Source organism: Salvia splendens, chromosome 14, assembly GCF_004379255.2.
Source record: "Salvia splendens isolate huo1 chromosome 14, SspV2, whole genome shotgun sequence".
In the NCBI taxonomy this organism is placed as follows: Eukaryota; Viridiplantae; Streptophyta; class Magnoliopsida; order Lamiales; family Lamiaceae; genus Salvia; species Salvia splendens.
The window spans coordinates 2,677,153-2,693,634 of record NC_056045.1 but is presented as its reverse complement, the minus strand read 5'-3'; the positions used below and the strand labels follow the sequence as shown (position 1 = coordinate 2,693,634).

Genomic DNA, 16,482 nt, shown 5'->3' with positions numbered 1-16,482 from the left:
AACCTTGGGCATGTCTAGCTAGTACTAGCATGACTAAATAACATGTGAGTAGAGTATGCGACATTTTTGATAGTGACACATGAGAGATAAATGACGTGGCATCAATTAGCTAGCAAGCGAAGTCGATGTTAATATTCGTCGGAATCTTAATCCGAGCTAAATCATACTATATTGCAAGTTAAATATTAACATGCATATTTTATAATTGTTATAAAACTAGAATTTGAAAAAAGTTCATAAATATTAACGAAATATATTAGTCACGAGGCGAATTAAACGACAAAATGTATCTATGGAAAAAGTATGCGTGTTTAGATATCAAAATACTGAGAACCATATGCATATTAGGTTTGTAAAAATAAAAATGTCTCAAAACAATCATATCATGTACTCCCTCCTCCGTCTCAAGATATTAGACTCGTATACCACTTTGGAGTGTCCCAACATACTTGAGTCATTTCTATTTATAATAAAAATTTACTTTATTACTAACCTCCTAAATTCTTGTGCCAAAAGAAATAAGTCTAATATTTTGGGATGGAGGGAGTACTAGCTACTAGTAATATTCTATGTTTAAATGTATCGTTTTATTCCCAAAGATTGATAAAAAAAATCCCGTAAAGTTGTATTTATATTTAATTAATATACTTATCACGAAATAAGCTTAAATTCCAGGGTATAAATAGCTTAAATCAAATAATTTCCTAGGTTAGGCAAAGCCATAAAAAGACGACAAACAATGCTATTAAGCTATTTTCCAACGATCATATTTTCTGCCACAAAAATTCGTAAGCATTTACATACGGAAGTATGAGAATCATATTCAATTATATTTATTTTTTCTCGATTAAAAGCTCAACCATACTCGTCTTCTCTCTTCACCCATGAATCGAAAAAGAAAAGAAACTCTAATATTTAGCATTTTGGCAAAACAATAACAAAGATATCATAATCTCCCAAAAATTACCTGGATTAACGAAGATAGAGAATGGAAAAATGACAAACCTTAATAGCCACAAGCTGAGGAATATATATTGCTGCAGGTTGCTTCACAAAACATCTAACAAAACCAAAAAACATAAGAAAAATAATTTGTAGCATATTCACACTCTTGACGTTGCTTCCAATCTTTCCAATATCTATAATGAAGTTTCTTCATCTACATATACATATAATAGGCTGCATCGCATTATTTATTTGATGAAAATTCAAACAAAAAAAAATCAATCATGCATTCATGCTATTGGTTACAATAAGTATTCAAATATTAATTGATTTTATTGTGATTTGCCATTTAGTTATGAGGAATCTAATTAGTCAATGATTGGGAATTTCTTGGATAAAAAAAGATTGACAAAAGTAATGAAAAATCCGATGATATTAATTATTGAATGTGTGGGTTCTAAAAACGGAAGTGATATTAATATATGAGCTAATTTGATTTATCCTTACATATTTTTCATAGACTATTTTTGTGATTGATTTGCAATCAAATTTTGAGTTAAATCGAGAGGAATTACAACATTTTTTGATTAGCAAATAGAATAGGCATAGACAATTCATTAATCAAAATGACTAAAATGTGGCATGTAGTTCAAAAAGTATTGAATTCGTAGTTGTCTGAAGTTAAATACTACTATTCCTCAGTCCCACATTAGGAGTCCCGTTGACTTTTCTGCACTCGTTTTATAAAAATGATAATAAATAGTTAAAGTAGAGAAATAGTAAAGTAAGAGAGGGAATAATGTAGAGACGGAGGGAGTAGTATATCTGATGAAATATTCGAGTGCATCATCAACATTTACACACCGGAAAAAAATTATGAAAACCTATACGGCTTATTGTGGAGGAGCTTCGAGTCGAATGTAATCATACATAAGGCATTGGAAAGGGCTTTGATTTCTTGGTTGAGTGAGGAATATAGTGTTGTCACCTTGCACAAGTGCACCACTTTATATGTCCACACTGTACAGCCAATACAGCCCGTGGATTCCGTGCCTAGCAATCGAGTTGTCCCTCCCGATCAGCCCACTTGAAAACAACGGTCTATTCGCCTTTGGGTTGTTCACTCGAACCTGCAAAAGCGAATAGACTCAGTTTGATTCGACACAACAGCCATGATCCCAATCTTTTACCTGTAGCTCAGCTAAGGATGCAGATGCAATCGCCACACGCAGTTTGTAGATTCCGTTTGGAATGACAGTGTCTAGCGCGAACCTGATCTGCCACGTTGTCCCCTGATACGAGTTGTCTGGCTTTTTCCTGCAGACATGACACGGTATGCAAGAACCGTAACATATCAGCAGCATGTACATTGTACTCACGCAGCGATGATAAGGAAACATACGAAAATGTCCCAACGTTAGAGCACGTTACAATTTAAACGTTGGGACATTGTCGTGCGTTATAGAAAAGTTAGAACCGGACCTGTTAACCTGTGCAAAGAACCAATCTTTCGTGTAGTCGCTCTTGCCAACCGTGTAAACCAAGTCTTCATTCGGGTACAGCTCCGAGTACCTGTCCCAAAGTCCGTACTGCCTGAACCTGTTCACATTCGACTCCAAAAACACGGATCCATCCATCAACTGATCACGTTGCATCATCATAACATAGGAGAAACAAAAGCAATCGAAGGAGTTTAGACTAACCTGTCTGGATGGTTGATGAAGAGCCGGTTGACATATTTGGGATCAGGATCCGGGGCGTAAAACTCTGCAGCAGTGCGGTCAGGGATCCCGATTTCCCAGAGGGTCGGACCATCTCTAGGAGGCTGATATACTATCTCTCCCACGTCGATCTGACCACCTGATGTAATGGTAATGGGAGCTTCATTCTTATAGTCTCCAATGAAGCCGGGGACCCATGCGTAAAGATTGTAGTTCCCGGTCCGGACATTGTTGATGGAAAAATAGCCCGTCTCGTCTGCCCTTACCCAAAATTGGTAGTCCTAACCATACAAATTCCAAGCAGCAAGCATGTTTATAGCAAATAATTTCAAGAAACTCGAAATCTGGCCAAATTCATAGATATCTGAGAGAAAGAAAAGAAAGAAACCTTGCATTCTCTCTGCCATGATCCACATCTCCTGGTGGTGCTAATCCCACATAAGCACCATTTGCTGGAATATATCACTAATGACATACCTGTGATTAAAGGTAAACATTTATCGAGCACACGCTCGTATATATGTACGCATAGGAGTCTATATAAACGAGGAGGGGAGTATTACCTGTCTGCAACGAATAGTTTACCGCTGACACTACCCCTCTGGTCTGCCTTTTCAAAATCTTCTGATGCTGGAAAGTTGTAAGGACAGCTTTGGACTTCGACCGACATCTAAAGATGAAAGTAAGAACTGTTAACTTGATATTTAGCTTCTCAAACACAATCTTAAACATGTGAACCTGTCTTTTGGCATCATCCCACAGTGTAAGTGGATCTTGTCCATCCATCACAGAGTTAACGTATATGAAAACAGGGCCGAACACTTTCTTCCACGGCTCACCCTGACCGAACTTTGGATTCAGATCGTCACCAGCATAGTGACCACTGACAAAAACCTGCACAGTGCAAACCATGGAGAAATCTTGAACTCTAACATGGATGGAACGGAAAAGGGGGTAACTTACAGCTAGTGTTGTCGGTCCCACGTGAGAGGTTAGATTTTGTTTGAGGGGCCCGCCTGAGCGGAACTCATAACTAGGTGTTATTTGCCAAAATCCGGAAGGAGGATCCATGGAGATCCAGCCATGGACCTTCAAATCCTTGTTGTCACACGAGTACTGATACTTGTCATTGACCTAGGATGAATGAAACAAGTTTATGTTTGTGTAACATGATGCAGAATCAAATGGAGAAAGTGAAGATGGGCTCACTTCTCCTTTGAGCTCGGGCTCAACGGGATTGATCAGTAGGACCGCCTCTGGATAGGCGAGAGGCTGGCCTCTGTTGGGCAGTCGGTCATCTGGCAGGGGCATGAATTTGCGCCTGTTATCTGCAATAGCCATGTAATGAAACCTGCAAATGTCGATGCATCATATCATCGTCTCTCTATGATCAATGATCAATCAAGGCACCTAATAGAAGCTAACAACCTCACTTTTCTTTTCGCAGTTTGAATGCAATCCTGGTTTCTCCAAGGCTAAAAGCAGGCCATTCAGGTGAACCAACATGCTCGTATATCGCATAGGTGTAGAATCCTGAGGAGCCACGTAACAGAACAAACCTACGAAATCATCTATTTCGTTATATACATTACATGTACTTGCGCTTCTGCGCGAGTGCACAGACGAAAGGAAGTACCTTTTATCTATGTTTAATGGAATAAGCTTCCCTTGCATAGAGGGATCCCATGGCCTTGAAAAAGACACTTCTACTTGCTCCTCAGTGTCCTTAATAACATTAAAAGTCGTGGCTTTGATCCTACATCGCCGTACAGAAGCTGTTTAAGACAGTTATGAATGCCGCAAAACCATATAAACACGAAACAAGAACGTACACTTCAAAGACTCCTGCCCGGCTTCCATCTAGTGCATTCCATACGACATCCCAGTACCTACATACATTCATAAAAAATGAACATATTCAATAGTCGATTCGTGCATCTGAAAAGTTCTTGCCACTTATTTCCATAATCATTGATCTCAGAATCATATGAAGCTTCATGACAGTAAATCAACCACAAAAGATTACAAATTTAGGAATCGCATATGGAGCTGCTTACCCTCGGTTACTCTCATCGTTGAGAACTTCTAGCATATTGTCGATGCCGTTATAACACACGCCCGTGACAATCCCATTCGGATTCGATAATGTGACTCGCAGTATGCTGTTATCCAGGACCACCTGAGATAGACCACGAAGAAAAACATCGATAAGAAATTTAAGTTGTTCGTGCTTGTGCATAAAGGCATAGAAAAACAGCAAGCAAGCAGTTTGTAAGTCTTGGTCAATTTGATAACAAGAAAGGAGACCAAACGGAACATACGTGATTATCTTGAATAAACCAACGACAACCTATAGGCGACATGACTCCGACTCCACAAGCTTCCGCAGTGCCTACACAGCAAAATGACAGCTTTATTCTACAAAAGAGGCCACCCTTTGCTTCCTGACTCTTATGTTGTATTATTAACCAGTTATCAAACTTATCAGAATATATAACTCACACGCATACACATATTTATAATTATGTGTATGTATTGTAATATCATCATCTACATTACAAAAGGCTTTGGCTTCACTTAACAAGAAAGAAAGCACTTCCATTCACTATGTTTAAACCTTAAGCTTTAGTTTGGTGGACTTGATATAGCTTTGAAGAATCCTGATCTCTTTAAAATCAAGCCATTATGCGAAATAATGTGAATTTAACTGGACTACATTACAATATGTCAAGTTTCTGAAATCTCAATATGGATTCTACTGATAATTTTTTACTATATCAAAATATGGATACTATCATAGTAATAATTTTTCTTTTTACTATATCAATATGTATTATTCACATTTACAAGTGCTTTTCTACAGTTTTAGAAGCTGCTATTCAACTTTGGAAAAGAAAAGATTCCATATTACAAAAAAGCCAGCACTGGAAAATATATAGATTTAATCATTTCATAGTCATTTCGTCGGTATACAATTTTAGCAAGAACGAGAATATGTAAAGAAATTCTTCCTTATCGATCAGCAAATGAAGAAGAAATTTCACATAATTACAAAGGAAATAATTAAGTATGGTGGTGGGCATAAAGAAAAAGAAATAAAAAAGACAAAAAAAATGAACGTAGAAGTGAAGGTATATTAATTAGTAGTGGAGATTTAATTACCTGACGCACACCTCCAAAGTTTCTTGATTGCTTTCTTAAGTTTACCCATAAAAAAGGGTGTGTGTATTCCAGAGAGAGAGAGAGAGAGATAGGAGAGAGAAAATGAGTTTCAATTTCTTTTACTCTTATTAATTTCTGTGTGTGGGTGTTTGATTTTTACAGATTTGGATATTGTTTATCTTCTCTCTTTGGAAACTCAGACTCCCACTTTAACAACCGTCACTCTCCCACCACTTTCTTCCTACTTTTAATGCTTTCAACCAACCATCACTCATATTTCAGCACCACAAAAACCACTGTATTGTTCCAGAGAGAGAGAGGCATGTAATATTTTAAATTAATTTTCATAATTTTCTTATTCTAATTGATAGAAACCCAAAAATCACATTTCAAGACAACACATTGAGTTTTGGATGAGAAATCATACAGTTAGCTGATATTAATCAAGATTTGTGGAAGTAATTCGATATTCAGAATCCCACAAAAATGGGAATATTTTTGAAGTGCCATTTTTTTAAGATTTAACCATTAGTTGAATAAGAAATGACAAGAGGTAAGCATTTTGGAAGAAGAACGAATGCTTTATTCTTTCCCAGTTCAAATGGGATTCGGTTTCCCTTTCTTTACAAAATAAACCTATTTACCGAATGGAACAATAACTGTCTCTCATTTGATACAAAGATCCATACAGGCGCAACCAACATTAGACCGTCTTGTAAAACCATACAGTAAGAAGGTGTAATCAGCAAATGCATTCTTAGTTCACCGGAGTCAGGTCTGGTTTCCTCTGGAAGAAAAGCGAACCTAACAGAACAGCGATCCCGGTTATTGCAATAGTGAACAGTAGGCGCCTTGGTGAGAACTCGCGCGGCTGCCTCCTAGGGGCACCTGCACCCCTTTCCCTGTCCGGTGCCCTTACGTTCCTTCAAAGATATCACAACCAATTTTCAACTTAATATAATGCAAGTAAGCAGAAGACAAGCACAACTGACAATCTTAAGGAATGCTATGTGTGATGTAAACACCAATGCTTGTGAGAGAACTCAAGTTAGATATAATTGAAACACACACTTATATACCCAATTTTGCATTAAACTGAGGTATTTAGTGCAACAAATATATGAAAAATTTCTTAAGTGGATACAATTTGAACCACCGACGCACACTTAAGTGGCTCAGATACACAAAATTATCTAGCCTGGTAATGTATCTACTTTTTGCTGATGATGATGGTCAATGAAAAACCTTCTGGCCGTTTCATATGATATTGGAGGGAAGATTTAGTGGCATGAATAATCCCTCTTCTCAAAAAAACAACAACCATCCAGTATAAAATATCCAAGATACATTTTAACCATATAAAATATGATTTTAGAGCTCACATTAAGTCATTACTATTAACACTTGATATTCTCAATCAGTCACATTAAGTCAGGCAGTCTTTTGAAAACAAAGTATATCCACCTGCATATCACATCACCTCAAGTAGTGATATCCTGTCTATCCAATCACATGCCCCAAAATTGGAAAATACGTACATATTTTTTAAGTCAAAGAAAAAGAACCAAACATTAAATAACAAATCCACCAAATCAAAAGCAATCAAAAGCTTGTGGTGGCAAAGAATAAGTATCTTTGCCCAATCATTTGTACAGAAGTAATTTCATATCATCGCACTCCTAGCATCCAAAGACATGTAAGGCAGTCTACATCGGATTCAGTTCATTTAACTGTTTTACTTTAGTTGCGGTTCATTTAACTGTTAGTACTAGCTTCTAATCAAAGTCACTACAGTTATCATTAAGGTCAAAATTTCCACATGCCTCTTATAGGTGGTATGAATTTATATCTCAATATACCATAAACAAACTTAACTAATGAAACATAAGTAAGAAGCTGAATAAACTAATAACAGATTATACGTACCTCGATGATTCAGCTACATTACTAACAACACCAGTGCATCTGCTTTCATGGTTATGCATCTCTCGAAGTCTTATATATTTATGGCACATGTAACATAACTCTGTTCGATTTCCACAAACTTCCTGAAATGGCCAATGAATAGCTCATTAAACCAAATGAAGAATATTACAAATCAAATTAACAATTTACTACCTGGTGCTCCAATAGATCAATTGCAGGCAGTGGAAATTCACAATATTCACAAGTCACAATTCTTTTAGGGCAATTCTCTCCTTTGTGAACATCTAAACTATCACGGTCCATAGTCTCACTGCACAGGGAACAAGAGACCTGCCAAGTAATTGAAGCACCATGAGAACGATAGCCTTGCAAAAATCATATACGATTCAGCCTCAAATATGTAATTGAATAATTAATCATTTCCTGAAATTTTTTAGAATAATTGGTATATTTACATACACTTGATATGAACCAGAATAAAAGTTACTAATATAAGAGAATGAAAATCAACAGTGCATGCAGAGGACATGTTGAGAATGAGATACCAATGCATAATATTTTGATTTCATGAATTGAGACTCAATTACCAAAGAGCTTTTGTATTACAGTTCTGCCCGTAGATCTGCTTGATCTCACATTATAGTAGATTTGTCAACAGCGATAAGCATGTTTTAAATTTTTTATTAATTGAGTCAGGCAGTTAGCCCAGCATCAATGTACTTTGTCACCAACCATGAACCACCTCTGATATCTCATGCTTCAGCTGTGATATTTTTTTAAATTCCATCAGTTTTGGTCTAGTTGCTAGATCACGTTATGATTAAGCATATGTTGAGCATATAACATGAATATGCGCTACTATTGTTTACTTGTTTTTTATGGTATGGTATGCTGATAAGCATGAATCCTAAAAGTTTACTTAGCATGCCAGATAACCCAAAATCCATGTTTGTGAAAGAAAAAATGCAGTGCTTCATGACAAGTATTTCTGTATCTTAAACTCTGCCCATATAAAAGTCACCATCAAGCATCAGTACAAAGTCTAACACCCTAATTATACAAGAGAATTACTACTTATTAGTTATTATTGGTGTCTGGTGGCAGCACTAAAAGTTCTAAGAGAAGAATCATCCACTGATTCAATCACATGAATATAATACATGAAGAAAATGTGGCAGAGACCTGCAATTTGATGAATGATGTGAACTTGACAAGGAAATCTACAAACAAACATGATCAAGTCCATAGGAGTAAAATCACCAATAAAAATTATTGCCAACTCCAGACGTAAATACATCCAGGAAACCACATTTGTAGATTAGTATGTGACTGATCCAAGATTAGAAGCAAGGATATGCCAAGAAGGCATTTACATAACACAAATGCATCAAGAAAACTGGGTTTTTTACCCCTCATATAGAAATTATTTACACCAAAAGAATTTTCAAGAACAAAACGGAAGTACATTGCTGAAAGGAAAATTAATGCATGCTCTTAATGTACAGTATTTCCTAAATGAATTTCAAGGAATTTAAACAGCAGAGATAAACTAGTATACCGGGGCATGGGTACTCAGAAAATGCTCCTCTGCGTGTTTACGGGGAATCATATCATCACATACTTTACATTTCTCCAGATTCCGAGAGCAATGAGCAAAATGCAAGTCAATATTGGAAGCTGGAATAGCTCTGTCACTGAAATGGATAATTTTAGCAAAAATGTACGTATTTCAAAAGTTGAAACAGTCAGAACTAAAAAGAAAGACACATAATCATGCATGACTGAGGCAAATGAACTAGAATACTTCTAGAATAAATATTTGATAGTTTGTGAAATTATTGATGCTTATTAATCAGTTTGTAGAAAAAGTAATGTAATAATGGAGTGCTCATTTCAGTTGGAAGAAGAAGGCAGAAGTCGGTAAGCTCGGCTAGAAAGGAGTTCGGTAAGCTCAGCTAGAAGGGAGCTCGGTAAGGAAGCTCGGTAAGGAAGCTCGGTAAGGAAGCTCGGCTTTGAGCTGGAATGAGCCGAGAAGAGAGTTCGGTCTTGAGCCGAGAAGGGAGTTCGGTATTGAGCCGAGAAGGAAGAAGCAACCAGTTCGGTCTGAGCCGAGAAGGAAGAAGCAGTTAGTTAGCCGAGGTGTAGCGGTTATTCTTCTTGTTTTCTTGATCCTTGTTGTAGTTAGTTAGTAGCAGTTGCTACTTGTTTGTAGAGCTTTAAATAGCTCAAATCCGTGTATGTAGTTTAGAGAGTAGTTTTATCAATAAAGAGTTTTCCAGTTTCTCTCCAAGATTATCATCTTCAATACTCAAAGTGTGAGTGTGTGTGTTTCTGCATTGTGTGATCTCATACAACAGTGAGTGTGTGTGTGATCTTCTTGAGTGTGTTAAAGCCTTGTGTGCGTTAATCCCAACAAGTGGCGCCGTCTGTGGGAAAGGGATATTGAAGCTGATTTGCAGAGGATCAAACGGTTTCAGAGATGGCAGCAAGGCTTGATGCAGAAAAGTTCACATGCAAGAATGATTATAGCCTGTGGAAGATGAAGATGAAGGCGGTTTTGATTCAACAAGGCTTGGCCGCAGTTCTTGCAAAACCAGAGGAGAAAGGAAAGGCTCCAGTGCTTGATGATAAAGCTCAGGCAAAGATGGAGGAGATGCAGCTCAAGGCACATTCTGCAGTGATTCTGTGCCTTGGAGATAAGGTCTTGAGGGAAGTTCAAGAAGCCAAGACTGCGGTGGAGATCTTGGACAAGTTAGATGAAGTTTACTTGGCCAAATCCTTGGCTAACCGGCTGTATCTCAAGAAGAGGCTGTATGCCTATAGTTTTTCTGGAGATAGGTCCATCATTGAGCAGCTAGAGGAGTTCAACAAGATCATTGATGACCTGGGATCTGTTGATGTCAAGATTTCAGATGAGGATAAGGCCATTCTCACATTGAATGCCTTGCCTAGCTCGTATGACCAGCTAAGTGATGCAATTATCTATGGAAGAGATAAACCTATCACCTATGCAGAAGTCTATTCAGCCTTGATGGCCAAAGAACTCCAGAAGACAGCCAACAGAGGCTCTGCAAGCTCCAATGTTCAAGCTGCAGAGGCCTTGAATGTGAAGAAGTTCAAGAAGCAGAACTTCAAGAAGAAGTTTGAGGGCCCTAAACCCTCAAGTTCTGATGCTCAGAAGGAAACCAGAGCTTGCTATTGGTGCAAGAAACCTGGACATTTGAAGAAAGATTGTCATGCATGGAAGAGAAAGATGGCCTCTGAGGGACACAACCAATCTGATTGTGTGGAGAGTGCTGATCCCCCGGCTCAACTTATGAATATTAGTGACAGTGGGGTCAGTCACAGGTGGATAATGGACTCGGGGTGCAGCTTCCATATGTGCCCCAATAGAAGCTGGTTTCATGATCTTCAAGAAGCATCGGGTACGGTTGTTCTTGGAAACAATCATATTTGTCAGATCAGAGGAATAGGGAAGGTAAAGCTAAGCCTACAAGATGGCTCTATAAAGATCCTAACTGGGGTGAGGTATATTCCAGAAGTGAAGAGGAATCTCATCTCATTGGGAATGCTGGAGCAGAAAGGGTTCACCATATTGATGAGTCAAGGAAAATTGTTTGTTAAATCTGGAGATGCAGTGATGATGGAGGCTGACAGAGAGCATATTCTCTATTATCTGAAGGCTAAGGCTGTTGATGGAGAAAGCAATGCAGTGTCAGATGATTCCATAATGCTATGGCACAAGAGATTGGGCCACCCAGCTGAAGGAAGCTTGAAAGAACTCATCAAGAAGGGTCTGATCTCTGGAGATTTCAACAAGATGAACCCCTGTGAGCAGTGTATACTTGGAAAGGCTAAGAAGGCACCCTATCCTACAGGTATTCACTCTTCTACAGCCCCTTTAGACTACATACATAGTGATCTTTGGGGGCCTTCACCGGTGTGTTCAATTGGTGGAGGAAAGTATTATCTAGCTATCATTGATGACTATACAAGGAAGTTGTGGGTATATATTCTTAAAGAAAAATCTGAAACACTCACAAAGTTCAAGATATGGTGTAAGGAGGTTGAGCTAGAGAAGGGTAGAAGTGTTAAATGCTTAAGAACAGACAATGACCTAGAGTTCTTGTCTGCGGAGTTTGATCTGTTTTGTAAAGAGAAGGGTATGAAGAGGCATAGGACTGTTCCTGGTAATCCTCAGCAAAATGGTGTTGTGGAGAGGATGAATAGGACAATCCTAGAGAGGGTGAGGTGCCTACTTCTTGGTTCTGGTTTGAGCAGCAGATTCTGGGGTGAGGCTGTGTATACAGCAGCCTATCTCATCAATAAATGCCCATCTACTGCCCTGAAATCTGAAACTCCTGATTACATGTGGTATGGAGCTCATAGTGACTACTCAAAGTACAAGGTGTTTGGGTGTGTGGCCTATGCTCATGCTAGGCAAAGCAAGCTTGAAGCTAGGGCTCTGAAATGTATTATGTTGGGGTATCAGAGGGGTGTTAAGGGGTATAGGCTCTGGTGTATTGAGCCCGGTAAGCAGAAGGTCTTGGTGAGTAGGGATGTGGTGTTCTTGGAGGATCAGATGCCATACCTGAAAGATAAGCTGGACTCCAGTGAAGATGAGGGTGATTTCTTCAAGGTGGAGCCTGTGGGGGCTGGCCTAGGAGCAGGTGGAGTTATTGACTCAGGGAGTGAGTCTGATTCAGATAAAGAAGAGGCTCCAACTCAGGGCAACCAGGCTGGTGAGTCTATATCAGACTCTATCAGAGACTATCAGTTTGCAAGGGACAGAGTTAGAAGAGAAACAAGGCCACCAACAAAGTTCTCTGATGTTGTGTATTATGCTCTGTGTGCAGCTGAAAGTATTGATGGCGCAGATCCACTCACATATAAAGAAGCTATGCAGAGTAAAGATAGAGAAAGATGGATTGAAGCCATGAATGAGGAAATAGAGTCTTTACTCAAGAACAAAACATGGATTTTGGTGGACAAATCCAAGCTGAGTACAGATGGTAAGGAAAGGAGGCTGGTAAGCTGTAAGTGGTTGTTTAAAAGAAAGATTGAGACCACTGATAAGGATAGAGTCAGGTTCAAGGCAAGGCTGGTGGCTAGAGGCTTTACACAGCAGGAGGGAATCGATTTCAATGAAGTGTTTGCACCTGTTGTGAAGCACACTTCAATTAGGATCCTATTGGCTGTGGTGAATCAGCTTGACTGGGAGCTACAACAGCTTGATGTGAAGACAGCCTTCCTAAATGGAGATCTAGAGGAAACTATCTTCATGGAACAGCCAGAGGGCTATGTGAAGATTGGAGAAGAAGGCAAGGTGTGCCTGTTACAGAAAAGTCTTTATGGACTTAAGCAAAGTCCTAGACAGTGGAATAAGAAGTTTGATGCACAGATGAAGAAGATTGGCTTCTCCAAGTCAGAATATGATGATTGCATTTACATCAAGAAGGCAGGCAAGACTCCCATTGCCTACCTATTACTCTATGTGGATGATATGCTACTTGCAGGGCCTTCTATGACAGAAATTCAGAAAGTTAAACAAGATCTGAAGTCAAGCTTTGAAATGAAGGATCTAGGAGAGTCAAGGAAGATCCTAGGCATACATATTCAGAGAGATAGAGGCTGCAAGAAGCTGTGGATGCTGCAAACTGACTATATTGAGAAAGTTTTGCAGAGATTCAAAATGGAAAATGCAAAAGCTGCATCAACTCCTCTGTCCCAGAGTTTTAAGCTTTCAAAGGAGCAGGCCCCTAAAACTAAGCAAGAGGCTGATGAGATGGAGGCTATCCCTTATGCTAGTGTGGTTGGAAGTGTTATGTATACTATGATTTGTACAAGACCAGATCTTGCTCATGCTATCTCAGTGACTAGCAGATACATGGCAGACCCGGGGAAGGAGCATTGGAATGCTCTTAAGTGGATATTGAGGTACATGAAGTCAACTAAGGACTGGGGGATTGTCTTCAATGGCTGGGAAGGTGAATCTGAGGAGGTTGTGCAGGGCTATTGTGATGCAGACTATGCTGCAAACCTGGACAACAGGAAGTCCCAAACAGGTTATCTTTTTACCATGTTTGGAACTGTAATCAGCTGGAAATCAGGGTTGCAAAGTGTTGTTGCTCTCTCAACAACAGAATCAGAGTATATAGCTCTCACTGCAGCTGTACAGGAGAGCTTTTGGATTCAGGGAGTGATTTCTGACTTTGGTTTTGACCAAAAGACAATGGTGATTCATTGTGACAGCAGCTCAGCTATGTGCTTGGCTAAACATCCGGGTTTTCATGAAAGGAGCAAGCACATAGACATAAAGTTGCATTTTATTCGAGATGAGATCGAAAAGGGGAGAGTGAAGGTGATTAAGATTAACACCTTGCACAATCCGGCTGACATGCTAACAAAGTCTCTAGGTAGAGACAAGTTTGATCATTGCAAGAAGTTGATCAATGTTTGTGCAAGAACTGAGATGAGCCCTCAGGTGGAGAATTGTAATAATGGAGTGCTCATTTCAGTTGGAAGAAGAAGGCAGAAGTCGGTAAGCTCGGCTAGAAAGGAGTTCGGTAAGCTCAGCTAGAAGGGAGCTCGGTAAGGAAGCTCGGTAAGGAAGCTCGGCTTTGAGCTGGAATGAGCCGAGAAGAGAGTTCGGTCTTGAGCCGAGAAGGGAGTTCGGTATTGAGCCGAGAAGGAAGAAGCAACCAGTTCGGTCTGAGCCGAGAAGGAAGAAGCAGTTAGTTAGCCGAGGTGTAGCGGTTATTCTTCTTGTTTTCTTGATCCTTGTTGTAGTTAGTTAGTAGCAGTTGCTACTTGTTTGTAGAGCTTTAAATAGCTCAAATCCGTGTATGTAGTTTAGAGAGTAGTTTTATCAATAAAGAGTTTTCCAGTTTCTCTCCAAGATTATCATCTTCAATACTCAAAGTGTGAGTGTGTGTGTTTCTGCATTGTGTGATCTCATACAACAGTGAGTGTGTGTGTGATCTTCTTGAGTGTGTTAAAGCCTTGTGTGCGTAAATCCCAACAAGTAACATAGAGGCAACTGAAAGGTTTAAATCGGCAGTCAAGGGTAGTGAACTGTTGGATTATCTTCCACAACCTGATTAGATTAAAACACCAAACTAGGAAATCCAAGCTCAGTACTATGCAATTGCAAGTACATAATACTCAAACAAATTATTTCACCGTGCCATAACCACACCTAATACAAAACATGCCCTTATTTATTGTTTTTAAATGGCTATATTGGTAGTTGGTTGACAGACACTGAATCTGACAGATTCTGACTTCAGTAAAACCAAAATATATGATGGCTTAGACGTATTTATGTACAGAATAATGAGGGAATGATGCAAAATAGTTGAAGAGACAAGAATTCCACTTGGTATAGTATATTGAGTACTGTTTTGAGAAACGCTTAAAGATTCAGCACGACACTCTAGCCACTAGCATGGTTTCTCTAGCTAGAAAGGGAGCCCAGATGTCAGACTATTGCCAAAGATCAGTGATGACTAAAACTAAGGTGGAATAACATAATATCAATGCAATCAGCTAATAAATATCTTCATGCACATATCGCATATATGTTCCAGCATAGATGACACTGAACAAAGACTCACTGCAAGTCCACACTAGCATTCAAAAAAGGAAGAGCTAAGCATTGCGATATAGTACCATAAATCACGATACAGCTCGAGGCAAATGACACAAACTTATTTGGTAATTACTCAATTGTGCCACAAATTTCCAGCTGCGCAATTAATTTCAAGATTTCATGTACCGCTACTAAAAAATCATACGAACGTTGACCGCATAATATGCAATTTTCCACATTCAGTACAAAGACATTGATCATGAAAAAAATAAAACTCGGAATCATCATTACACAAAAAAAACTGGCAAATCTCTCGAAAAAACAAGGAGGAAATCGGAAATGAAACTAACCAGTGACCGCATACGCTAGTGACGTGATCATCAGAAACTCCAGCCATTTTTCCCCCTCTCGAAAACAGGAAAGCACTGCCGCACACGAAAGAAGTAGCAATATAAACAAAATTCAGACACGAAATGAAAAAAAATAATAAAAAAAATCAACGAAACAATTATCACCGAAGAATTAGGTTAACGCAATTGAATCGTAATATGATTAACACTTATCGCAGGGGAAAATATGAGAAACAAAATCCGAGAATGATCAGAGGAAGAAGAATTGACAACCTTGCGCTCCGAGTAAAAGGACGATCAGATCGAGCGGTAGGAAAATTGGTTAAACAGATTGGGCAAAAATATACGGAAATTTATTAATGTAGAGGAAATTAGGTGAGAGGATTTTAGGTTTTACTACCAATATATACGTATAGACTTTGGGGGACCTCAAGAGAGATGAAGTGAGTGTAGAGAGAGAAAGTGTCATTTTACACCAAGTCGCATGATTGAATTTCGGGCCGTATTACACGTGCCGGTTCAGCGCGTGTAAATCTATTGATAAATTAATTTATTAAGATCAATTAATTAAATTAAACATATGTACTTTGTAGTGTTTGATGGAGAATTATACAACCACAATTACCTTCATTATCTTATCAACTTAACTCTATTAATCTCATATACTATCTTTTTCTTTATTTATACCTTACAGATTGTTGAAATTTATATTCAGGCTTTATTAAATTGATTGATTATTTGTGTAAAAAATAATGATAGAAACTTGACCTCAAATGAGAGTTTGTGA

General features: G+C 38.7%; 1 protein-coding gene and 1 pseudogene across 2 annotated transcripts; both read right to left on the bottom strand.

Annotated features, from left to right (window-relative positions):
• Positions 1-1,742: 1,742 nt before the first annotated feature.
• LOC121763931 lies at positions 1,743-6,054 on the bottom strand (annotated as a pseudogene).
• Positions 6,055-6,388: 334 nt separating this feature from the next.
• Positions 6,389-16,128, bottom strand: LOC121766046 (XIAP-associated factor 1-like). Of its 2 annotated transcripts, none has more exons than XM_042162372.1 (6): positions 15,969-16,128; positions 15,696-15,770; positions 9,313-9,448; positions 7,947-8,084; positions 7,755-7,876; positions 6,389-6,751 (listed from the first exon to the last, which is right to left on the bottom strand). In XM_042162372.1, the coding sequence occupies exons 2-6, from the start codon at positions 15,740-15,742 to the stop codon at positions 6,586-6,588; spliced, it is 609 nt and encodes a 202-aa protein (XP_042018306.1). In that variant the 5' UTR covers positions 15,743-15,770; positions 15,969-16,128; the 3' UTR covers positions 6,389-6,585. The 2 variants fall into 2 exon arrangements, with proteins under 2 accessions (XP_042018306.1, XP_042018307.1); XM_042162373.1 differs by having other exon boundaries at positions 15,966-16,114.
• Between the last annotated feature and the right edge of the window lie 354 nt (positions 16,129-16,482).